The sequence below is a fragment of the Erpetoichthys calabaricus genome, chromosome 9 (assembly GCF_900747795.2).
Source record: "Erpetoichthys calabaricus chromosome 9, fErpCal1.3, whole genome shotgun sequence".
Taxonomy (NCBI): Eukaryota; Metazoa; Chordata; class Cladistia; order Polypteriformes; family Polypteridae; genus Erpetoichthys; species Erpetoichthys calabaricus.
The window spans coordinates 47,277,670-47,304,084 of NC_041402.2; the positions used below are offsets into that span (position 1 = coordinate 47,277,670).

Below are 26,415 nucleotides of genomic sequence, written 5' to 3' on the forward strand. Positions count from 1 at the left end.
AAGTTTCTTATTCATGTTTGTCATGTTATGTATCATTTCTTATATTAGTAATTTACCCTTTTGTTTATGAGCCAAGCTATTTAACACAATAAAGGTTCTACATGAAGAAGTTTATCCTTACCTAGCATATTTGAGTTTAAGATGGAAGCCCACATAGATGGAGCAGAATTCAAGGTTAATTGCAATAACCATTTGTGAAAAATGATTTAGCAGAGAATGAGTTGCTCATGAGCACATGTGTTAGGATCGATCCATTATGAATGCAGAAAGTGGCAAACAACCTGCATCACAGTGTGCTACAAGATTGGCATGCAACTTCACTTAGGGGGTGTTGTGAATTTCCCATTGGGATTAATAAAGTATCTATCTATCTATCTATCTATCTATCTATCTATCTATCTATCTATCTATCTATCTATCTATCTATCTATCTATCTATCTATCTATCTATCTATCTAATGGATATTCCACAATCAATGGGAAATTCAGCCTTTCAGCCATTGCTGTAAATGTATGTGTGTTTTTCCTGTGGGTACTCCAGTCTTACTCCCACCTCCAAAAGACTTTAATTTGGCCTCATTTAAGAGAATATGGCTGTGTGCTGGAGTGTACATTGGAACTCTCTGCTGGCAGGAGTACTGGCATGTGTCACCAAGCCCTTTCAATCACTAAAGTGGCTTTCTGTAACAGTATGTATTAAGTTCATATCCTTGATGTTTGCCAACAGAGCAGTCAATGGCTCGGCCCTATATATATGGAAACACTTGTGAGGTCCTATGCTTCTTTTCGCTCACTTAGGTGTTGTGATGACACCTGTATGTGGTGTTAAATCTCAAGTTCAGACTCTGTTCATGTGTAGGTCCTAGCTGTTGGAACGAGCTGCCTCCCTCCATTCAGAATGCTGACTCCATCCATGTGTTTAAAGACTCGCTTGTTTGGTGATTTTTTGATATTAGCTGTAGGTTTTATGATCTAGGAATTGTAAATCACTTGCATTTCTGTTTTTGAGCTCTTCACTTGTGATGGTCAATCTTGTAATCTTGTCCTGTAACACTTGTTCCCAAACAGTCGCCCAGACCGATGGTAGTCAGTCATGTTTTCCTCTTTTGTAAGTCACTGTCTGCTAACACAATTAATGTAAAAGTAAATATAAATACCTTTCGGAGATGGCTAGTAACACGCATGTAACACGCAAAAATTGGCTCCGTCGCCAACAGCCCTGAATCAGTTAAGATGGTTCGGAAATTAATGGATATGTTCTCTTTTTTAATTACCTTTTTTAAGAAACCAAGCGTGACAAAGAATCTTTTTTAATGACACAAAGAAAGGCTCTGAGGTGAACACAGGCATATTGAATATTCAAATACTAGCTGTGATAAGGCAGTAATGCCTAATTTCACGGATTAAAGGACGAAAGGCAATTTCAAATCTTTAATTTCTTGGATGTTTTCATCACAGGTGTGTGTATGTTTTTTATTTTTATCTATACCATATTACTTTTTGGAGCTAGTAATTCATGTAACATTTGAGACCCTGACACTACACTGGATTTCTTATCCATAGGATTATTTTATTCAAAAGTAAAAAGAGAAGCATGTCTGAATATACATTGTGTTGCGGTTTCAAGCATGAATTTTATGGCTTTTCCTTCTGGCTTCTACAGAATACTACCTATCTGTTTCAATTTGGGCTTACTATTGGAAATCCACTAAATAAGAAAATAGTGGTAATTATTAAGAAAATGAGCAATTGTTACATCTTGAGACTATCATACCTTTTGTGAACCATTTTTTAACTGATTTTTTTACCAACTCAGTATGCTCGGTATATTTCAGTGATATACTTGTTTACTTTACAGGGGATGTGTCATCGGCCCCACATTTCATTTTAATATACCTGCTTTGAATTTTGGGGATGTGCCCTATGGTGAGTTTACAGTTTTCTACAGAGGTTTCATTTATGTTTGTAATATGTAAAATGTTTATGTAATATGTTTAAGACTTCTTTGATGGGTAGAACATTGTCAAGGCCTCCTTTATTCTGACAGTGTTATTCAGTTTTCCAGTCTTTCAGATTTCTTTAAGGATTGCATAACCTGTATGTGTAAAAATAATTGTTGGTAAATTTATAGCATGTCTGACATCCATTGTGGCAACTGTTATGATCCTACATCAAAAATGGACGTAGGCTTCAATAAAACCAAAATACACAACTGCATTGTAACACAGGTCTGGACGAAAAGAACAGGCCTCTGCACCAAAGGAAGCAAAGCCTCAAATTCAACTGGAAGGGTCTGACCAGCACAAGCCCAAAATTGAGACAAAGTCAAAGTCACAAGTATCCAAAGAACTCTTTGCACAAACTGTTATGAAATGGGGTCTTAAATATAACTAAAAGGTGCGTGAGGCCTCCAAAAGAGAGCCAGAACCCAAATGAGACTTACCCAGTCTAGCTCACTCACTACTTAAGTGTTTGGCTTAGCAGTCCCCAAACAAAGGGAGCTGGCAAAAGAAACAGAAATGTCCCAAAATAAAGTAGAAGCCCCATGAGGACGAGTATTACTGAAAACCCCACGCTTGTGCACAAAAGGGTTTATTCACAAAAAATACAAAATATAAAGAAAGCAAAAAAGAGGCTCAGAATGATTTACCTAAAAGAAAATTCTATAGGAAACAAGCCCCAAATAAAAACAAGAAGGTCAGAGAAAACAGAAAGATCCAAAATACTAATAGTCACAATACTGCAGTAAACAAAATGTTACCCTGATCTGAACCCTCTCTGCTTTGGCATAAATAGCCAGAAAGAGGGCTCAGGAGTGGTGCTATCAGGATGGCCCCGCCTCCTGAGGCTCCACCCACAAAGTACAGAGAATGGGGTTGCATTTAGAGTAACAGGACATAATTAGATACAGAGTTATCGACAATAAAACACAAAATACACATAAATACAGACTTTTACATAACGTTATGTCCCAAGAGAACTAAACACATTTCTTTTAATTTTTAAATACTTATTGTAATGAGAAGTCAAGCAAAATGACACCTTTTATTGGCTAACTAAAAAGATTACAGGCAGGAGTTACCTTGAAAGCTTGAAAATTAGGGTATAATCTTTTTAGTTAGCCAATTAAAGGTGTCATTTAGCTTGACTTCTCATTACATCCATAATGGCTAACATGATACAACACCCTAGTACTTAAATACTTATTGAAATAATTCAAAAGGATTGCACAAAAAACCAAGGCAAGAGAAAGATCAAACAATAGATAGATAGAGATAGATAGATAGATACTTTATTAATCCCAAGGGGAAATTCACATAGGCTGAAAAGTGAACCAATCCAGGAGCAGAAAACCAGAAACAGTATTTTAATTTAATAAAACAGGGTTAGAAACTAGATATCAACAATAACAAATATCAAAATTTGAATAGACAATAAGAAAATCTTAATGCCAAAACTACAGTATAACTACAGTTTCTCCTTATATTTTGATGAAGGCAGTCCCCAGGTGCACCACTAGGTGGCCCCGACCCCTGGGGCTCCATATAAAAGGAAAAGGGTAGAAAACATGAAAAATACATACATTAATGACATGACACAAACCTGCAGAAATAATAACCAATATAATACTGAATTCGATAAAACACTGAAAGGACAAAACCAGAAATAGAATTAATAACATAATACACAAAATAATTTGTGAAAGAAAACAAAAAGATTAAATAAGGAGAAAAAATACTTGAGCCATGAATGAATACATAACAACGAGTCCAAGAGGACACTTCTCACTAAACAACAGGTGACTTTGTAGGTAATCCATTGTCAGGAGCAGGCAACAAATTGGCAGTTCACAGTGCTAACAAATGTTACATTTTCAGACACAGAAATTGATGAAGTCTGAAGCAGAAACCAGGCAGAAAGTAGTGTTGTGTTACTTTTGAATGAGCTTAGGCAACATATTAGAACAAAGTTTTTCAATACAAATACATTACTTTGTTTGACAAAGTGCAGTGTGCAGGTATGCTCTATAATAAGCACCCTTACATACATTGTATGGCCAAAAGTTTGTGGACACCTTACCATTACAGCTATATCACATTACAAAACAATGGGCATTAACAAAATCCCTGTGTGCGTCCATGTGTCCGTGTCTTCTGGTGAAGTGCACATGCGCGGGGCACGGAGCGATGCTTCAAAGCAGTTGCTTCAAAGGCCACCTGACGTGTCACACAAGACAGAGAGGGCGGGACCTATAAAATATCGCGCGGCAGATCCAATCGGATTTCGGTAAATGAGGTAAGACCTATAACAGAAAACACGAAAAATCCAATCGGGTACTGAGACGCAGAGACCAGCTTCCCCATTGTTGTGCAAGTGTTCACTCTGAGGATGTCAGATTTGTGATTAATATGGAACTGACAACCACCACCCCACTCCTAATTTGCAGATATAACAGCCTCCACTTTTCTAGGAAGGCTTTCCACAAGATTTTGGAGTGTGGCTGGGATTTACGTATTCAGCTAAAAGAGCATTTGTGTGGTCAGGTAGTGATATTGGATGAGAAGAATTGGCTTGCAATCAGCATTTCATTTCAACCCAAAGTTGTTCAGTAGGGATTAGGTCATGGCTATGTGTAGGTCACTCGAGTTCCTCCACACCAAACTCATCAAACCATATCTTTAAGGACCTGGGTTTGTGCAACCAACATGGAAGCTCTAAAGTCTCTAAAATGTCTTTCTATTACGTAACATTAGCAGTACCCATCACTTTAACCAAGGGGCTTTGCTCAAACCCTGAAAAGCAGCCCCAGACCATTATCCCTGCTCTACAAACCTTTACAACAAGCATTGTGCAGTTTTGACGGTTATGTTCAAATGGCATCCACCAAACCCAGATTCGTCCATTGTACTTCCAGATAGTGAAGCATGATTCGTCTCTCCAGAACACGTTTCCACTGCTCCAGAGTCCAATAGTGGTGTGCTTTACACTACTCCAGCTGATGCCGGGCATTGTACGTAGAGAACTTATGCTGGTGTGCATCTGTTCAGCCAAGGAAACCCATTTCATGAAGCTCCTGATGTAGATCTTGTGTTGATGTTGCTTCCAGAGGCAGTTTACAATTCTGTTGTAAGTGATGCATCAGAGGATAGGCAATTTTTACATGCCACACACTTCAGCACATATTGTCCTAGCTTTGTGAGTTAGTGTGGTCTACCACTTCATGGCTGATCTATTGTTGCTCCTCGATGTGTCCAGACCGGGTATATCTACCAGAGCAGAAATTTCACATACTGACTTGTGCCTTGGTGGCATCCTATGACAGTGTCACGTTTAAAGTCACCAAACTCTTCAGTATGACCCATTTTACTGCCAGTGTTCAGAAATGGAGATTGCATGGCATTGTGCTTGATTTTACGCACCTGTGAACAAAGAGTTCAGTTGAAACTCCTGACTCAATAGTATGGAGGAGTGTCCTTCATTTAATATCGAACCTTTTAATCCAATGTATGGAAAACACATTGTATGTTTATGAGTTTTTATGATTTGTTCATCCCAATGTTGTCTGTGGAACACAGTGGCACCTTAAGGTAAATTCAGAGAAATGTGTCTTAGCACAGAAGACTTTGTACAATTGACAGGAAAAGTTACTTAACAGACAAAAGAATGTGTGACATTACTGTCACCCATGTACTATTGATGTTCACTCCAGCTTCTGATGGTGATCTTTATTTCCAGATGTTCAAGCACTTTGAACTGATAATAAATACTCTAATGAAATGATAATTTAAACCCCTTTTTTGTGTTGCTGTTTTTTATTATATAGAATGATGTTGTAGGACTGTCACAAATGTCACCACTTGTAAGACATTGATTTTGGACTATTTAATAGTAAAGAAGCAGGCATACATCGCATATTATATATTTATGCATGCTGCAAATTATTCTGAAAAATGTTATTTGATTAATGTTAATTTCCAAATGTTTTTTTAGCATAGCTGTGTGTTTTCCAATAAGCCGTGTCTAATGTGTCTGGCCACTTTAAATAAATTCTGAGTGTTTTTTATGCTTCAGCTTTAGGTAAACTGATTCATAGAATCAAAAAGTGAGTTTAATTTCTTACCTCTTGCTGTCCTGTTTAGATTAAGTGCAGATGTGTTTAGGAATTTAGCATTGACTTAAGCTGATAATTGTTTCTACTAAATGTGTATAAATCATTCTTTTCTGATTCTGTTTTCACATTTTTTAATATATAGGTTTTCCTCAGACCTTAAATTGCTGCCTGAATAACACATCTTTAGTACCCATCATGTTTAGCTTGCGCATCTCAGGTGATGGCTCTGCAGATGCAAGCATGACGAGCACAACTCAGGTTGCAGACATGAGCCGAACCAGTTGGAGAAGCAACTCCCAGGCTTTAAATTTAAGAGAGTTCACTGTCACCCCAAGCAGAGGAACCATTCGATCACTAAGCCTGATGGATGTGGAGGTACAAGAGAACAATGATTAATTCCGATTTTTTAAAAATATAATATATGACATACTCTTTTTTTGTAAACTCTAATTTAATGTTTTATATACCCTCATTGTATGGAATTTTACTAATGAATTTCTGCTAAATGTGTAGTGTAATTGTAGTTAAAGATGGAGCTTCACAGATCCAAGGATGTGTGTTCATGCTCGCTTTTTGTGTGAAATTTCCATGGTCTCCTCATGCTCACATATGTTTTCTCCAGATTTGGGTTTCTTCCAAATCTAAAAGACGTGAAAATTATATTCATTGATGACAATAAATTGGCTTTGTAGTGGTATGCACTGTGATGGACTGGTGCTCCTTCTATAGTTGGCTCCTGCCTTTCATCTGGTATTGCCAAGATAGTCAGTAGCTCTCTAAAACTCTAAAATAGAATAAGACAAGTTAGAAATAAGAATGGATGAATGAACCATTAGACTGTACCAATAAGACAAAGATCTTACTTTAACCATAACAAAGTTACATTGCATGGTGACTCTGGAATTTAAATGGTGTTATGCAACCGAAGGAAAATCATAATTCTTTTTTAACTATAAATACCAGTCACGTTGAACTATTCACAGCTGGTTCCTTACTTATACCTGATGTGCTGTGCAAGCTCCAGGCCTGTGTGACCCTAAATTGGATTAAACAGGTTTAGTGGTGAATTTGCCCCGAAAACCTAGGGGCCATACCAGAATGTTCCACTATGTATGCAGACGTCTCTAACATTTATATGAACTTACGTAACTAATAATATTTTTCTCTCTTTTACTTAAGATTAGCAAAACATGCAAGTTCACATACTTTTCATGTCACAAAAAATAAATCAAACAATGAGATGCTGGTGCCTGGTCTGTCTCCATTGGCATCAGATCATTCTGGTACCATATGGCATCATCATCATCTGACAAAATACAGACTTATAGATTAAAATGCTATAAAAAAGTGAGAGCCTCGCAAACCACCTGCTGCTCGGGAAATTTATTGACTCTGAACTGCCAATATTGAAACAGCAAGACCTAAGGTTTAGAATGGTGAAAAAGAGTCAGCAACTGAAACATGGAAAGAACGCACACAGCGTGGCTCTGGGGCTGTCAGGCAGCAGCAGCAGCAACCTCAGTACAGTCACCTCTTTGCTGCACCACGTAAGGCTGGTTGAAAAAATGATTTTCTGCACACCCGTTCTTTCCCTACCAGGACTTTGCACTTCTTTAAAACTTATATTTCAGCCATATATCCTTGGTTCTGATCTCTATTTTATGTCCTTTTTGACCATCTTTTGTTTACACGAATATTGCTCGTGTTTATTATTTCTATTCTTTGATGTTCACTTTGTCTAGTCAATGCCTTGGTTATGTTCCATTTGTTTTGTAGATGGTCCCCTAAGAGGCAGGGCCACCGTGCCAGTCACCCCCAGGAGCTGCCCTCTGGCCTTTAAATCTGGAGGGTGTCCCATAGTTCCTGGCAGTTCATTCAAGTGCACTTGGGAGTTTTGGCATGTTTTTGTGTTTCTGCTATGCTTTTTGATACATCTCGATTTTTGACCTTCCCCCCTACATTTTGACCTCGCTTTGGATTTGTAAATTTTGGGACTGTGTTTGCTTGGGATTGCCTTATTCATTAGTCAAATACCTTTTGTGCTTTATGGAACTTCACTATTTGTGTAAAAATATAACATTTTTATTTTTTATAAAGTTCCGTGTTTGCCCTTGTTACTAGTTGGGTTTGATTGTTGTGGACATTTTGGAAGTGCTTTGGGTCTCTTAAGTCACAACAGAATCAAGAGCATCATGCTGTCATCTCCCTTTTGACAGCATGGAAAGAGCATGTTTGATGCTTCCTTGGCGGCTTTTTCAAATTTAGCACAAGCATGAGGTCCTCCTCAATGGTGGGTGAAAATCAAGATATCATCCATTCTGATGTCATGTGCTTGATGCATTCCTGTTGTTGATTTGCTTTCTTTTCTTTTCTTTATCTGTTTATGTTTGTATTATTGTGGCTGTCTTTAAGGCAGAAAATGGTACTGGACTTTTCATACCTCTGCATAGCCCTGACTTGAGAAAGATAGAACCAGAATAGCAAAAAAAATAAAATAAAATAAATAAATAAATAAAGGCAGTCATCAATAAAATGTCAGAAATAAGCGGCTGTAGCCTTAATACCCAAGAGTAAACAGAGAATAGGGACATAGAGCTACCTGGGTGGAAACCATACTATGAGGAGCAGCATTCTTTTAGATCACAAGTGTCGAACTCCGGTCCTGGAGGGCTGCAGTGGCTGTAGGTTTTCATTCTATCCTTCTTCTTCATTTGTTTTTGTTGCTAATTAACTTCTTTTGCCTTAGTTTTAATTAACTTGACTCAGACCCCTTAGTTGTCTCTTTTTCCTTAATTAGCAGCCAAATAACAATGAGACGCAAAACAAGCCGCCACATGACCAGCTCACCTGTGTCCAGTAAGGTTGATCTCTCAGGTCACCAAAACATTTTGACGATGTTCTTAGAAAAAACAGAAAATCAACAGTTTTAGAAATGTCTGCCATGGCAGAATGAGAGCAGCAACAAGCTGTGGAATTAAATAACGAGTTTAATTAACAGCAAGAATCAGCTTTTCATTAAGAGACTGGTTGGAGTGATTTTGGTTGGAGTTTGAAATCCCAATTTAGTTGGTCATCTGTCGGCTTGTTTCACATCTCATTTCTGTTTGGCTCTCATTTAATGAAGAAAGGAATAAATTCAGAGGACTGAATCCTTAAAAACAGAGCTATTAAAATGATGGGAAAATGAGTTAATTAGCAATGAAAACTGGTTAATGATTAGGAAAACGGTTAGCATGAAAACATGCAGCCACTGCGGCCCTCCAGGCCTGGAGTTCGACACCCCTGTTCTAGATAATTACATTTAGGATATGATAGAAATAAAATGTAAAAAAATGCTTTAGAAGACAGAGTTGGGGGGTTGTTATAAACATTTCAATAAGCAAAATTACTGAGGGGAGCTTTTCACTTATTTTGCTAAACATCTGGTAGGTAACCTCTGCCCTTTAATACAGAAATGTCATTGAGTATATTTGATATTGGCTAGACATAGTGATAATTTCAATCTGTTAGGATTTTTAATGAACTTATTCCTGAGTAAATGAAGCAATCTGTCAAAATGAGATAAACAGTAAGTGCACCTACACTGGTACCATTTAAAGTCATTCATCCTAGTCATCCTAGACTGCTTATTTTTGGGATGTGTTTCCTGAGTACCTGAGCACAAATCCAGGTAGATGCATCAAGAGACAGTGACTGGGTATGGGCTTAAACACCCAAACCTGGAGCTGTGACTCAATAGCACCGTACATCAGTGCCACATGAAAAAATGACAGCAGAGATTTAATAACCATCAGTGTATGTGCTTAAGCTTGAATAATAGTGCTTTCATTAAAGATGTATTCATTAGCCTTTAGTCTTTTGGGCCCTTGAGCAAGGCCCTTAACCTCCAATTGCTCCGTCCTGGGTATGACGTTAATCTGCATCCAGCCCTGCATGCAGGCCCTCCAACCTTCAGGGAAAACCTAGGGGTTGGTGGCGGAATTGGCACTCCAGCCACCATAAAAAACCTCACACTGTCCCATTCCATCTGAATAGTGTGGTGCTGAGGTGTCACCCGTCGCGTGGCTGCACTCAGGTCTTAATCTGGGGATCCTGAGTTGGTTTGTCGTGCAGTGGGTGCAGCAATGCGCTGTATCATTGTGTGCTTCTAACCTCTCTCTCTCTATACTTATTTAATGTATGGCAAGCATTATTGTACAAATAGGTATTACCTCAATTAATGCGTATGAAACAAAGCATTATCATTGTTTAGACATGTGCCAGAAGAGGTATGGATCATTACGTGAATAACGGAGTATATGGTGGGTCTTTTCTTTTGAAATTTGAGGACATCCACAGCTGCATTTCTAAATAATACTCTAAATATAATCCTGTCATTTCTGTCACTCTCAAGAGCAACCTTCAGTGCTCCTCTTGACTGCCATCAATAAGGCCGCACTGTCACTCATTACTTCTTAGCTCAGCATGAAAAATCGCTAGCACAATGCAGTAATCCACTGTTATCGCTGGCACTCTCAGAGGCACCTCCGCAGCAATAGCAGATCTTGAATTCTGTGTAATGACAGCATCTCAGTGAGCCTTCACTCTCAAAATAATTCAATTTCAGCATTTGAAAGGTAAATTATGGTGCGTTGATCCATTACAAGCTCTTTGACCCACACTTTGTGTATTTCAGCACTAAAGGAATAAAAAACAAGTGCATTATTTGAAACTTTCTTGTATTTAAAACAAACATTGTCCGTATCCACAAGAGAGACTGCTTTCAACATCAATGAGCTTGAGTTTTTTAATCCCTTACTGTGTAAAAGATACAATATAACTAGTGACGAGAGGTGACCTTTATTTTTGCTTATAAGCAATAAAATTATTCTTTGTATTGTTCACCCATCCATCCCTTTCATAACCCTGAATATGTGTTGTGGGAGTTATAGCCTATCCTGTTAACATCAAGACAAAGGTAGGAAGCAGTCCAAGGTGGATGCCAGTTCATTGAAGTTACTTAAAACAGAAAGTTTTTTTTGTCAAGATAACTGATGTGTGCTTTTTGCCGGACATAGACTTCCTGGGGAACAATCAGGAACCAGCACTGTTCTTTGTAGGACACACAAAAAAGTCCATCATGCAGGTTAAGGTGCAAGTTCTTGTGGTCTAGGAGTAAACTGGGGTGTGAATGTTTTCCCATGAAGTCAACGGAAGATGGTGCAAGTTCAATAGAACTGGGGAGAAATTCAAACCCAGAACTGGGAGGTAGCAATAATAAGCACTGCACCACAGTGTCACCCTTATTGTAATATTCCCATAACGCAAGAAGATTTAACTTTTAAATATTCATTCATTGCGATATTTTTTCTTCTGCATAAATTTCAAATGTAAGGCTGAAGCCACAAAATCCTGCCCTGCAGCAGAGCACAATGACAGCTGCCTTTACAATGCAAAATTTTCCTTTTCCATTGTAATGTATTTAAATGATGTGCATTTTTCCTTTAAGGAGGATTAAATGTAAAAGCACTGGGGGAGAGGGATTGGCTAATATTAAGAATAAGACATCATTTGTCTTTTTACCAGTAAATGTTACTTTGTGAAAGATGAGGAAGCTGAAATTGTAGACAGTTGGCTCTTTTGCAGAGGAAAATTAAAGTAATTAGAAAATGTTGAAAGGAAATGGGTTTATGCAGTGATGTGTAACAGTACGTACACCAACTATTCCATTTATTATGTGCACACAAACCATTTAACATCATTTATAACAAGTATGTTTTACATTTAATTCATAAAATCAAATTAATAAAGCTGCCAACCGTTGCAAACAGACGTTTAGTGAAACAGAAAAAAATTCCTTCATATTTCTTGTCAATCACTAATTGAATTCTCCAACAATGCACATCAGAGAGAGTGGAGTTTCTACCTTGGCAATGCACTTTATTCACCAATGACACAATCCACTTTAATTATATTAATTCTAGCGTAATCATGCTAATTTAAAAGTGGACATGAGCGTGCCCTGTAATAGACTGGCACCTGCTTGCTACTGCAGTGATTTGGATGGTCCGATTATATACCACAATACCCTGCATTCTTAACCTGTGCTTTGGACACTATTTCTATTATTCTAATTGTACTTTAGAGCCCCATGAGTACAAATGTGCTAAATGCCTCTGCTCACATGGACATCATGAAATACAGGTAATAATAGTTTTTGTATAGCATAGTCATCTAGTCTCAGAAAAGGAACAAAGTATGAGTTCTTGAAGAGAAAACCCGAAAATGTGAATATCCTGTCTCCTCACCATCTCTGGTATTGTTATTGCTTAGTCACATACATTTATTATATAATAATTATCAGTCTGTGATGCCATGACACAGACTAAGTAAATGTCAGGAAAACGTCACTGTAGAGAGTACCACATACAGCACAGATAATGTTCAGATATTTTCTATTAAAATAGGGTTGCACCATGGATAGCACTATTGCCCAGATACTCCAGGAAATGTGTTCAATGGTATAATCACTGCCTGTATGGAGTTTACGTTCCCCCAGTGCTCATGGGGATTTTCTTCAGGTCCTCTGATTTCTTTTTATATCCCAAAGATGTGCAAGAAGGGCTAATTGGTACATCTAACTTGACCCCCTGTCAGTTGTCAGTGCAGTGATGCCGTGATTAGCACTGCAGCCTTTCACATCCGGTTTCCTATCTTTAAATCCCACGACCGGCTGTCGAGTGTATGATGTTTACATCTTCTACCTGTGTTGGCAGGGGCTGATCTCCTGTTACCCTGGTTTTCCTCCCACATTTCCAAAGGCATCAGAATAACTTGTGTTCCTATGCTCTTTGTGTGAGTGTGTGTATGCATGAGTTTGATCTGTGAGACATGCATGTGTAAAAGGCTTGTTTCTGATTTGAACCCAGTTTTGACAGAATACAATGTGCCCACTACCTTATATCAGGTGGGCCTTGTTATGGACTGGTCTCTCAATGAAATCCCGATGTCGACTCTGTAACAGAAATAATTCAATTAGAAAGAGAGGAATGGACTTCTAAAGCTGACCTTAAGATGTTTGGTTCTGATTTTTTGTGTCTTTCTCTTTAGGTGACTCTTTGTTCCAACACTGTTAAACAGTATGAGGTGGCATTAGTGGTAGATATTGAAGGTGTTGGGGAGGAAGTTCTGGCTCTTCCCATTCTTGCCAGGTAAAAAGAATTTATAAAAAATATAATAAAAGAATTTATGCATTTCTATTGTATATTTCTGTTTCATCTCAAGGAGAGGTATTATAAAACTGTAACTCCAGTATATTGCCGCTCACTCCTCCTATGGCTTTCTCTGTTGATTAACACACATTCATCCAAGTTAGTATATGATGATAATGACAGGGCAGAATGTCTCCTCCATAATTTCAGGTACAAAACAAAAATCCATAAAACTGAAAAATCTGCATAATTGGTCATAGCTAATTTTAATCTTCTCCCTTGAAAATTTGCAAACAGAATTATTTGAGAATTTATTCAGGGGTCAAGAGTACCATTAGGGTGCAGCACCTGGGTAGGTTTTAATCGTGTTTGAATGATTTTAAATACAGTATATTTATAAAATAACATTTACATTATTGTTTAGGCTATCAATTACAATTATGTGGGGAGATGGTAAAAGCTCACATTTGTCAATGTATTTGTACTTTTTAAATATTCATTTTTCCCAGAAGTTGTCATTTTGTAGTTTTCTCCTTGAGCAGATTATTTGCTTTATTATTAGATTCATTTTAAGGGCTTGTAAAGAAACACTGTTCGGCATTGGCCATGCTGTTTAGATTCCTACACAGGGAACCCCTTAGTGAATTTGGATACAAGTGGTGTCTTTCATATTGTTATGTTTTGAAGGATCAGTGTGGCTTTAATTTGGGGTTCATACTTACAGTATTTAGAAAAAAGTGGTGACGTTTTGTTGTCACATTCAAAGTGTATTTAGTAAATTAAAAATTTGCAGTGGGTACATGTTTCAATGGTAATCCTACCCAGGAGATGCTGGGAATGCACAGCACTTGACATCATCACCTTCTTAGGAATCCAAGATTAGGGCTGAAACTTGCAAACTTTAGTAATAATCTGCCACTTTCTATCACACCAGAATATATATGTCTTGTAAGTGTGATACATCTGGGATCAAACAATACCACAAAAGAACACTGGCTCTCATAAAGTGCTGCATTTATTTTCCCCAGCCTTTACTGTACCCTAAGAAAAGAAAGAAACCAGAAGCCCACCCCTTCAATCACATAAACGCCCAGTTTGCTCTCTCTCTCACTTCTTGGGTGTTCTTGTTACCTTCCACAACTGAAGTACCTCTGTAAAGCTGCACGGGTCGGCGTGTTCTCTTCCTGATAATGTTTTCCTTCACTTTTCTTTAAAATTGAATCTTACACATCTATCACCCGCTTCTTGTTGATATCATGTAAAGAGCAGTACTAGTCAATGAATACGCTGTTACATCATTTTTGGGTGGAGTATTCCTTTAATTTTAAATTATTCATGTAATAATTATGTATAGAAATGTTGAAATTGTAAAAAATATGACCTCACATTATTTTATTATTCTTCAGTATCATTGCTTTAACTGTAGCTTGCTGAACTGCATTTTTTACATTTGCTGCTTTATTTTATGTATAATGAATATTATTTAAGTGAACAATCAAATTATTTGTTTTATCTGTGGAAATTTCACTTATAGTGGCTGTCATCGGCATATCTGAAAAGTATAACAAACCACCAATTACTGGACAATCCGATATTCTTCTTTCCTAGGTGTGTTATCCCTCCCCTGCGCCTGGTGAGCCCAGTTTTGGAGTTCGGCCGATGCTTTCTTGATTACCCATACCACCACACCATTAAGGTGGCTAATGACAGCCGTTTGCCAGCATGTTGTGGTCTGCTTGCTCAGGTTAGTCCTTATGTGAAAACAAGTTTATGAGGTAGGAGTGTGTCAAGGAATACAAGCAGAACAACATTACTATAGACAAGTGTCACTTTATGAAAATCACTAGAGCATATATAAGTCAACATGAACCTTGAAAGAGGTTAGTCTTGTTGAATATGGCCTTGTCTTATAGTGTGTTATTAATGGTTTACAGTAGGTACTTCATTAATGAAGACAGTCATTTTATTACAATGTTAATATACTGATTTTACAAAATATAGTACATAAAGAATAGAGCTGTCTGACGTGCCTAAATTATATAAACTTTTGGATAAGCTGCACATCCAAAGACAACTGTCAATACCTCTAAATCATGTAGACTGTCCATCCAACATACAATAAGATATGTTTGTTTTTTTACCTCATTATGAAATACTTCCATGTATGACTTTATTCAGCAATCTAAGTGTTAAAGACAGAGCCTGTTAATTTGTGTCAGAGTGAAGAGGCTGCCATAGTAATGTTTTGTGTTTATTGTTTGTAAGTTTTTAATTTGATTTTTGTCTTGATCTGTCACAACATATTTCAGTTATATTACATTATGATTACATGCTGTGTGAACACAATAAAATGCTTTTAAATTCAAATGGCGTGATGGCTGATTATTGTCATCATATAGGAGATTTACTAATTATGTCACTTTTGCTATTTCTGTTCTGAGTAAACAAAAATCTTTCAAACTGATACGTTTTAGTCTGAGATTATACAGTATGTGTTAAGAGAGCTGTTAAATCATTGCACTCTGACTACCTCATATAGTTTACATGTTAAATGTAACAAAGCCTGGTTCTAGTACATCTGTCTCTGCCCTAATTGGTGTGTTATGTCAATGTTTTTTTTTTGAAATGGAATTTATTTTTTATTTTCCCTCCACATAAGATTACTTATCCTACTCCTACATCCACACGAGGATAGCTGAGGTTTTCTCAATCATTTACTCCATCTGGGCCGAGTGGTGGCTCTGAGGCTAGGGATCTGTGCTGGCAATCGGAAGGCTGCTCCACTCTGTTAAGCAAGGCCTTAACCTGCAATTACTTTGTCTTGGGTATGATGTTAATCTGCATCCGGCCCTGCAAGCAGGTCTTCCAGCTTGCCGGGGAAACTTGGGGGGCACTCCAGCCACCATAAAAAAAAAGAACTTACACTGCTGCAGTGTGGTGCTGAGGTGTCACCCATTGCATGGCTGCACTCGGGTCCCAGTCTGGGTGGTTCGTTGTGTGGTGGGTGCAGCAACACGCTGTATCAGTGCATGCTACCAACCTCTCTCTCTTACTCCATACCCCACTACCCCATCCTTAGATCTCCTGACTAGTCTTATGGGGCTTTGCGATTCACAAACAACTTTCTAAAAATATTGTAGTGAATAGCAGCAAAATCTGCTGCTGAAAAGACTGTGTCCATTGGGTTTCTTCCCAAAAGCTGCCCCCAATTTCCTCCACTCTGTGCACTTTAAATAGCCGAGACTGTAGTGTCTCAGTTCTCCCCATGTATTAGAAAAATACTTAAAATGACTATGGAAAGATGGGGAGAGAGAAAAAGAAACTGAATAATAGACTTTGCCAAGCCCAGATTAAGACCCCACAGGCCCTGGGTGACATAAAGAATTGAGCTCCTTAACAGAAAGCTGATCATACTTTTAGCAATGCAGCACGTGGACACTCAGCATGGTAAGTCCCACCCTTGCTTTTGCCATATGGACATTCGATCGTGTCATTGATTGATTTCATTGCACAGACATTCGATTGTGTTATTGGTTTGTCCCCTTTGGACATTCACTCCTTTCATCGATTGAGGTGATTCGGAAGATCCCCTTTGGGGATTTTGGTGCATGGACACTTAGTCATTTCAAAAGGGAGGCCCCTGATGGTAGATCTGCCCGTGGACTTAACACAGAGAAAATAGAAAGGTAAAATTGCTGTTATCAATTCAAGAGCCCAGTAACATAAGTTAAGTCAAGTTTAATCCATCCATTTTCCAACCCGCTGAATCCAAACACAGGGTCACGGGGGTCTGCTGGAGCCAATCCCAGCCAACACGGGGCACAAGGCAGGAACCAATCCCGGGCAGGGTGCCAACCCACCGCAGGACACACACAAACACAACCACACACACACTAGGGCCAATTTAGAATTGCCAATCCACCTAACCAGCATGTCTTTGGACTGTGGGAGGAAACCGGAGCGCCCGGAAGAAACCCACGCAGACACGGGGAGAACATGCAAACTCCACGCAGGGAGGACCCGGGAAGCGAACCCGGGTCTCCTAACTGCGAGGCAGCAGCGCTACCACTGTGCCACCGTGCCGCCCAGTAAAGTTTAATGATTAATTTATCGTAACAAGCAAGGTGAGGATGGAGACAGGGACAGGAACATAGAGAGACCATGCAGGATGTACAGGGTTGAGCCCTCAGAAGGATGGGTGTATTTCTTTTTTGACATGAGAGCACAGAACAAGAAAATAGCTAAATCCTATCACACCTATGCAAACCTCCCCAATGTTAGGGGCCATGAGGAATGCCATCTAAAACAGCAAATGCGCTACTAAACACAAGAAAAGTCGTAAGTCATCTACGCCTTGACTGCCTGCACACATGCACAAGATGAACACCAAGTATTTTTTTAGCTGTGTACCTGCCAACTTGTCTCCACTTCTTCACAAACACTTTTATCCCACATGAATCAGCAGGGCTTCCAATTCCAACCTCCTCATTCATTCCTCTGCACGCAACACCTTGGCTAATCCATCCAGCTTCCGTCATCCATGTGATAGTCCTCCTAATGCAGGCTGCACTTCACAGTCATGGTGCCAGAACCCTTGAACTTTTGGATCCTTGTACCATTCTGGTTTAAATATCCCACACCGCTGGATATAAAGACCCAAGGCAGCGAACGCTCCATAGAAAGTGAGGAGCAGACAGGATGCTTTCAACTATGTGACTCCAAGTCATCTGTAAGTGATGTTCTGTTGCAGTTACACTGCAGGCACTTACTTAATGCCCTCATGTGTTTGAGAAGTGCTTTAGTCTTCTGGCTGATGCAATATCTTGTTGTCATTTTGACTAGTGTATGACATTATGGTATAACGGCAAAAAATAGTGTTTAGTGAAGCATTGTGGTTTGTATATACACAGCACCTATATTCTGTTATGGCATATTTGGAATTTACTTACACTGTTGTAGTAACTCTTTTAGTTATTCCTTTAAATATGCAGTCAGATAGTGGATCTTGTGCAGCTTCATCTATGGTTCTGCTGGAATGATATCAGAGTTGTTTGTCACATTGACTGTGGTTGTTTGTTATCGACTTTGAACTTCTTTTCATTCCTTTTCACTGGGTGTGACAACATACCATTTAGTTTGAACATGTCTTACAGTTAATTATTTCATAAAAGTAACTAACAACTCCTTGAGCCTTACATTGACACCAACTGCATGTTCTTAAGTCGGAGCAATGTAGAGTGCATACAGCAGGTGGCAGTAGTGTCTTCAAATGCCAAAGCACTATCTTGTTTAACAGAATGAGTTTTCCTTATAGTTATATTTATTTTCAATATATATAATGAGTCCTCTACACACCGGACACACATTTAAACTTTTAACTGGTGTCTCTTTAGGAGACCTTTGAGCTATAGAAGGTTAATCCGTTTCAAACCAGTGTCTTTCTTTTGGATTGGCCATACTATCAAGAGCACCTTACATCTTTTCTTTTTAAATCCCCGCTTTTGATTTGAGCTCCGCCATCATGAGGCATTGAATTGAATTTAGAACTTTAAAGTTGGGTGAACTGTCTAATTGTTTTCACCAATTTTTTAGCCATATTTACTCAAGATTGTCTCCAGACGTACATTTATACATCTGGCACTGCAAGATAATCCCTGACAATGAAATGCTTTCTATTCAGCACCACACTTGCTCTCTGCCTTGGTCAGTTCCTACTCAACCAGTACATCCCTGGTACAGATCCATTCTCTAGACAACTGACCTTACTGCCATCAACCTGAGCACTACACACTACAAAGTAAGTGAGATTCATTTGAAAGACAGAAATGAGACCTCCAATTTTGTCTTCAATCCATACTGTACTTGACAAAGCAAACCTTTCTTAGACAAGGTTTGCCTCTGATTTTTTTATAGCAGAACTTTTTAAAACTATCTATATATATAATTCACAATTCACATTCGACGCCAGAAGGGGAAGACACCCATGAAAGCACGCACACCAAAACAAGACACCCATGAAAGCACGCAGGAAGGGGCGTGGATTCACTAAGCCGCCGACAAGTAGGAAGGAGCCACGGCCACCAACTCTATGACCATTGGATACGACGATAACTCGCAGATCTACGCCCACTAACTGGGACGCGACGCCTCGGAAAAAACGGCGTCATTTATGTTCATCTGTTGTACGCTACACATGGACCTCTGAGCCACGTTGAGTTGGGGACAGCAAGTCTTTGATAGGCTGCAACAAAATGATGAAAGTACAGGCGCATTTTTTCACACAAGCTGTGTGTGTGTGGGTGGGTGTTAGTTAGTTAATTTGTTACTCGAAGGATTTCAAGATTTAATATGCACAGGCGGTAACACTGCAAATGCAGCCCAAACGAACCCAAAATCTTCCACAGTCTCCTTACTGTAAAGCAGCAACACTACCACTGCGCTACAAGACAGAGAATGCAGTTAAAGAACGCACCACGCTCGATTTTACTTTCACTTCTGTTTGGACAACTGTGTCGTTCAGAAAGTGTTCACCCATCAATACATAATTATGCGGCGTAAGATACGCCGTGAGTTGGCTAGAGCCACGACCACCAACCCGGACGCAAAAACTCACCAATCACCACGTTAGTCGAGTTCCTCCCTGCTACGATCCACATGCACCTCAGAGCCACGAGGCAGCGCCAGAGAGAGACAGAGGCACACACAGGCAGCGCTACAGAGAGAGCAGCGCAATCCTTTAAAACTGAGGTTAAAACACAATGAAGGAAGCAGTCTTTAAAAACCAATAAGCCCTGTGCCTCTTTTTCATTAGCGTCTCACCTGCTTCACCGATGTAGGCCCTACAACTGTCAGTTGCCTGATTAAAAATGGTGAACTCCTGCAATGTTACTATCTTGGTTGGCTTTTAAATAAAGTTCGGATTTGTTCAAATGTTCCTCCTGTGCTTAAAACTCATTTAAAAAAAAAGTGTTTATACAACTGCTGCAATGTTACTGAGAGACAGAGGGGGAGGGGGCTCGCGTGCTGCTGAGAGAGAGAGAGGGGGGGGGGGGGGGCTGGGGAGGCTGCTGCTGAGACAGAGAGAGCTTCCCTCTGCTTAAAAAACATTAAAAAAGCGGTGTGATTATGCGCCGTGACTATGCGGCATATACTACGCCACGGCTTGGTATGCAGCGTTTATAACAGTTTGTTTGTCGCGGATAATTTGCCTTTTACTTTAACACGAAGACAATTTCCTGTTAGATTTGCCTTTGCGATGACAATTTATAAGGCACAGGGCAAACTTTCAAAAAGATGTGCATGTATCTGCCAAAACCAGTTTTCAGTCACGGACAGTTGTATGATGCTCTCTCCAGAGTTCCATCTTTTCATTCACTTACTGGTATGCCTGCAGGAACACGTGAAGCGAGCGAGAGAGAGCGAGTGACACACACACGCATACAGGCGCGCGAGAGACAGAGCACTGGACACATAAGAATAATAATACTTCATTACATTGATATACCAGTGTTATCAGTATTCAAAGCGCTATCCACACAGGGAGAAACCGGGAAGCGAACCCAAAATCTTCCACAGTCTCCTTACTGCAAAACAGCAGCACTACCATTGCGCTACAAGGCAGTTAAAGAATGCACCGGCCTCGATTTTGTTTTCACTTCTGTTTACAGCGATCGGATCGTAGCGTACATTGTTGCAATGTTACTTTTCTTGGTGGCTTATTACATTACGGATGTTTCACATGTTAATTTTTTTCCCTGTGCTTAAAAGACATTAAAAAAGTGTTTCTCAACTGTGACTCCAGAACAACTCAGTACGCAAGCTATATTAAGCGTCAACAACGAAGACTCGCTACACCTTAATGAACAAGTGCTGAAACTTATCCCTACCGACGAAGTAACTTTCACCACCGTGGCATCCATCATCACAGACGATCCTGCTTTCAGTCACGGACAATTGTATGTTGCTCTCTCCAGAGTTCCATCTTTTCATTCACTCACACTGGTATCCACAAACCCACCCCATTTGGACAACTGTGTCGTTCAGCAAGTGTTCACCCATCAATACATAATTATGCGGCGTATGTTACGCCGCGGGTTGGCTAGTTTCTTTAATTTTTATAAGTATGTTAAATATTTCTTCTAGTTATTGCTATTAAAAAACATTCAGCTGCCCTCTATTTATGTACCTTTAAAAGAATTGTCTAGATGTTGAATGAATACATTTGTTAATATCTACAATGTTCAGAATCTTTTCCTACGAGAAATGTGCAATTTTTTAAACCATTATAGGAGGTCTACGTTTAAAAGATTTCTATACTTAGGGATAATGTATGAAAATTATCGTTACTGTACTGTATTGATCCCAGAAACCTTTCAAGTTGGTTCTTATGCTTTTCATTTTTCTTGTAGGAATATGATGAACATCCCCCCGTGCTGTACTCAAGCTCAGAATCCCGGGGTATAGTCCGCCCCAACTCTACATTGAATATTCCACTGGTTCTACTGGTCAAGACCGTGGGCAAACTGGACATTGTGGCAAACATTGCTATTTTTGGCAGTGAAGATTTACCACTTGTAAGATAATATATGTTCTTTATGCATTGTTTGTACTTTTAGTGCAATAACATACTAGTGCCTAATGTTAACTAAAAATATATATAATGAAAAAATAACGTTTTGTTTAGATTATTTTTTATTTCCACCTAGAAACTATTTATGAGCAAGTGTACTTTTAGATTTTAGGTTATGATAGCTTACATAGTTAGGTAGGTAGGTGATCACCAGCACTTAAATGCCAAAAACTTGGAGCATCAGGAATTGTTTTTACATTCACTTTACATTAGGATTTTTTGTTTTAGACAAATTATTATTTCCAAAGTAAAAATAAATTATTAATAATAAAAAAGCAAAAAGGTCTAAATGACCTAATATACAATTAAAAACTGCTATGTGGTACTGAAATCAAAGGAGACTATTATTCACTGAAATAATTATTAATTATATCCAATATTCAGCTAAAATATGATCATAAATTAATTATTTTTTAATTGGTTTTCCACTTATAGTATAACATTGTTTTGAATAAACTTTAAAAATATGTTTCATCTTCCTTTTTGAATGAAGTAATTCGCCACAAATGCATATATTGTCTTATTTCAGACTCCATCATCTCCTTATTTTAGCTTTTTTCCTCTTGATGCCCCTTGTTCTTTAATGTCTGTTTTCTAGACCTCCATTTTTCCCTTTTCTTGTCACATTTTTTATGCCTGTTTAATTTGTTCAAAATTTCATAAGTCAGACAGACAGACAGATTGACTTTGTTTGTCCCCAGGGGGAAATTTGGCTTTTTACAGAAGCTCTTTGAGTAAATAAATACTTAAATAGATAGATAAATATATATAAATACAAACACACAATACAATCTGAACACACACCAGAATGACTAAAAAGAAAGAAAATTTAAAGAGAAAGAAAACTTCTGACACGGCTGTCACAGTCACAGTGAGGTATTATGCAGATGTATTGCTGTTGGTATAAAGGAGTACTAGCTTTGCTTCTTGACACACTTCTGCTGAATAATTCATTGGCTGAAAGTACTCAGTGTTAGAGTGTCACAGAGAGGATGTGCAGCATTGCTCATAATGACACTCAGTTTAGTTTTAATTCTCTGCTTCGCTACTACCTCAATCATGTAACTGAACTTGGTCTTTTAATTAGCTTGTTGATTTTGTGGGCATCTCTTGAAGTGATGTTACCAGCCCAGCACACCGCAGTGTAGAAAATCACATTGACCATCACAGAGTTATAAAAGATGTGAAGGATGTTACGAACCACATTAAAGAAACACAGTCTCCTAAGAAGAAAGAGCCTGCTGTGCCCTTTCGTAAGTAGTTCCTCTGTGTTGAGACCAGTCCAACCTGTCATTGATGTTGACCCCCAAGTACCTGCAGGAGTGGGCCACATCCACTCCTTGAATAGTGACTGTGTATAGAGGCTCTGTGGTGCAAGTAAAAGTCAATAACCAGTTCCCTGGTTTTGCTGATGTCAAGTTGCAGACAATTCATTCTGCCCGACAGATTGTCCACTATACAGGACACCATAGGCTCATCTACCAGCATATCTCTGAGTTTACCACTTAGCAGGGATGGCTTGATGGTATTGATGGCACAGGAGAAATCAGAAAACATAATCCACACAGTGCTGCCAGCTTTGTCCAGGTGAGAATATTCCTTGTGGAGCAGATGGAGAATTCCATCCTCCACTCTAATTTTTGCCCGATAGGCAGTGGGTCCACGTGGTCTATCACAAGAGAACTCATATAGTCCACGACCAGCCTCTCAAAGGTATTCATGATGTGAGACTGCTCTGTTGTTAATTGGATTGGTGAAGATGTGCCTGCCTTCTTTGGAACAGGAACAATGTAGGACCTATTCCTATCTCAGCTGCTGCTTCTGCTCTTTTTCAATCCTTAACTCATTTGGCTTCTTCTGAAATCTATATATTTGTCTACATGCTACCCTAATTTCTTACATTTTTAGAAGGTACAGTTGGCTTGCATCGGAGAAGGCCCTGTAGTGCATGTCAGTTCCATGGAGGTGGATTTTGGGAATATTCCAGTGCTGAAGGATGTGTCCAGAACACTAAAACTTTCAAATCAGTCCCCAATTGCAGCAAATTACCGAGCAAAAATGGTAAGTATTTTTAATTATTAACCATTCATTTTTTATAAAATAAATAATATTGATGTGTTTAACTTATTTTCAATTAGTAATTATTAGACGGACAACTATTTATTGACAAATTAACTCGTGATAACGTTGTACATAATTTTCTACATTACTTATGGATTCATGAAGTTTTTAAAATTTATCTACTTCCCAAATCTTCAGAAAGACACAGTAGGCTGCATTTCTAAACAACGTGATGTATATCCTGTAAGTCTGATTGCTAACAAAAAGGAACAACAATTTGTATGTCATGTTTATAAAGTAAGTAAGCATCAAATGTGAATGTGCAGCCAGTCATTGGACCACAGTTCACGCTTGAGTGCAGACAACATATACTGGCAAGCCTCTGTGTAACTAATATAAGAGACACAACTTCAGACTGCATTGTTAGATCAATTAGTTGTAAGGCAAACAAGATTAACAACTTAAAAAAACAACACATCAACATATCCACAGTCAGTAATATATTTTAATTGACCGCTTCAGCCATGTGTCTGTGACAAGCACCTTTTGGCATTTTGATCTGTGTAACCCCATTGGGCTCTTTGCTGAGACACTGTGGAAACTCTGTGTGGGCTCAGCATTGTCAATGTGATAGGTGAACATCCAGTGCAATGTGATACTAATCGATGGCTCTTGATCCATATTTATCAGTTTCTTCCTTGCTTTGGGGTGTTCTCACAGGAGAACCTCCGGATGGGTGTGGTGATTTTTATAATCTACTGGGTGAGTGCTGTGAATATGAACTCAAAAACAGGAACAACTCTGTGCTGCAGAGAAGAAAGACTCAATTGTTGTTTGTGCTTAATATTTGACCATTTTGGACATAGCAGGTTTTTTACTTAGAAAGGTACCACTGTAGTCCTATTGGGAGACCTCAAGGGTTCATTTGGGAAATGAAGGAGCTGCTTGAAGAGGCAAGATTGAGATGAATGGTCTAATAGATAAGAATCTGAGCAGTGCATTATTCCTATGCTAGTCATGATATATAATAAATACCACATTTTAACAGTATATTGCACAAAAGTACCAGAGTCTCTTGTCAGATGAAATTGATCAACTTTATAGTTGTGTCCCCTGATCTGAGGGTATATATACGTATTTTGAAGAAATGGGTAAAAGGAAACACTGAGCTGTCAACTGACCACCACTTGATGGTAAGCTGGCTTAGATGGATGGCGGGTCTGTTGGACAGACTTAGAACTTCCAAAAAAAAGTTCAGAATATTCCCAGGAAGAACTGGTGTATGTCTATGTTTGGAATGAGTTCAGATTTCACCTTTGGGGATCTTTTCCTGAATATTGGTTCCCCATTCAAACATGGAATCTAAACAGCCTAAGAATTGTGTTCAGTAGTCCAGAAGTAGTAAACATTGTAAGGAGCTGTGTCCCAAAGGTGGTTAGTATCTGTCATGGAGGCCAAAATCCATCACATTAGTGAGCTCCAGTAGTCAGGGAGGAATTCAAGCATAAGCAACAAGTATTTCATGTAGTACTAGCAGAAGGTTCTCTGCGTTTGATAGAGAAGTACTGGCAGCAGTTATACTCAGCAAAATCAAGGTCCATGTGTCGGAACATTTGTCATTTTCAAATATTGTTATCTAATGTCTATTCTTATGGGATTGCTGACCTCTTTTGTGCGCAATTAGTACTCCACCTCGTCTTCTTGAATCACTGTTTATTTTAGACGCCCAGACTTTCTGAATTTGCTCCACTCTCATTTTTGTCTTTTTGTAGCCTGTCTCTTAATATTTTGTCTCTTTGTGACTCCTGGCACAGTTGCATGAGGTAAAGGAGCATATGTTCAGTAAACTCCTCAAGTTCTCCTCATATTTACTAACATCCACTAGTCTGACCTTAGAAATCGTTAGGAAGTGTGTATATGAATAACAAAGGCCTTTTTACATTTTAGTCAATTGAGATGCAGTCATAGGGAAAAATGATTAACATCCCATAGCTTAAATACTCAAGTGGCACTATGGCTTTGCTTTAGTTTATTGTGCACATTACAAACAAATTTGTCCATTTGCACATTTTTTTGCCTGTGTCAGCATTGTTTCTCGACAGATTTCATTATTTTTTTTTCCCTGGTTTGCATCTCTAGTCTGCTGTTTTATCGTTGAGAAATGATTTTGTTGGTGGTGTTACAGATTCTTTAAACGGCCTGTTTTTTAAACTTCTCATTCTCAAAGCCTGGCAAATTGGATCAGATAGTGAGCTGAATATGATTTCTTGTATTATTTGAAGTTGAGAGCAAATTCAGAAAGGAAATAATATGTTTAAAAGGGCTGCATTTACTCCAAATTGGTTCTCTAAAATATTTTTCTTCAAACATTATGGCTTCAGCTGAGACATTGAGATGCAAATGGAGTGAAAGGCTGGTAGCCT

General features: G+C 38.7%; 1 protein-coding gene across 1 annotated transcript in view; it reads left to right on the forward strand.

The window, feature by feature from the left end:
* The window catches only part of LOC114657729 (hydrocephalus-inducing protein homolog), a 215,476-nt gene that overhangs the window by 159,982 nt on the left and 29,079 nt on the right, over positions 1-26,415 (forward strand). The window contains exons 13-18 of the mRNA XM_028809609.1: positions 1,859-1,926; positions 6,255-6,487; positions 13,202-13,302; positions 14,911-15,046; positions 21,711-21,875; positions 23,840-23,992. Of these exons, the coding sequence (XP_028665442.1) occupies positions 1,859-1,926; positions 6,255-6,487; positions 13,202-13,302; positions 14,911-15,046; positions 21,711-21,875; positions 23,840-23,992 (856 nt within the window). The remainder of the gene's footprint in view (positions 1-1,858; positions 1,927-6,254; positions 6,488-13,201; positions 13,303-14,910; positions 15,047-21,710; positions 21,876-23,839; positions 23,993-26,415) is intronic.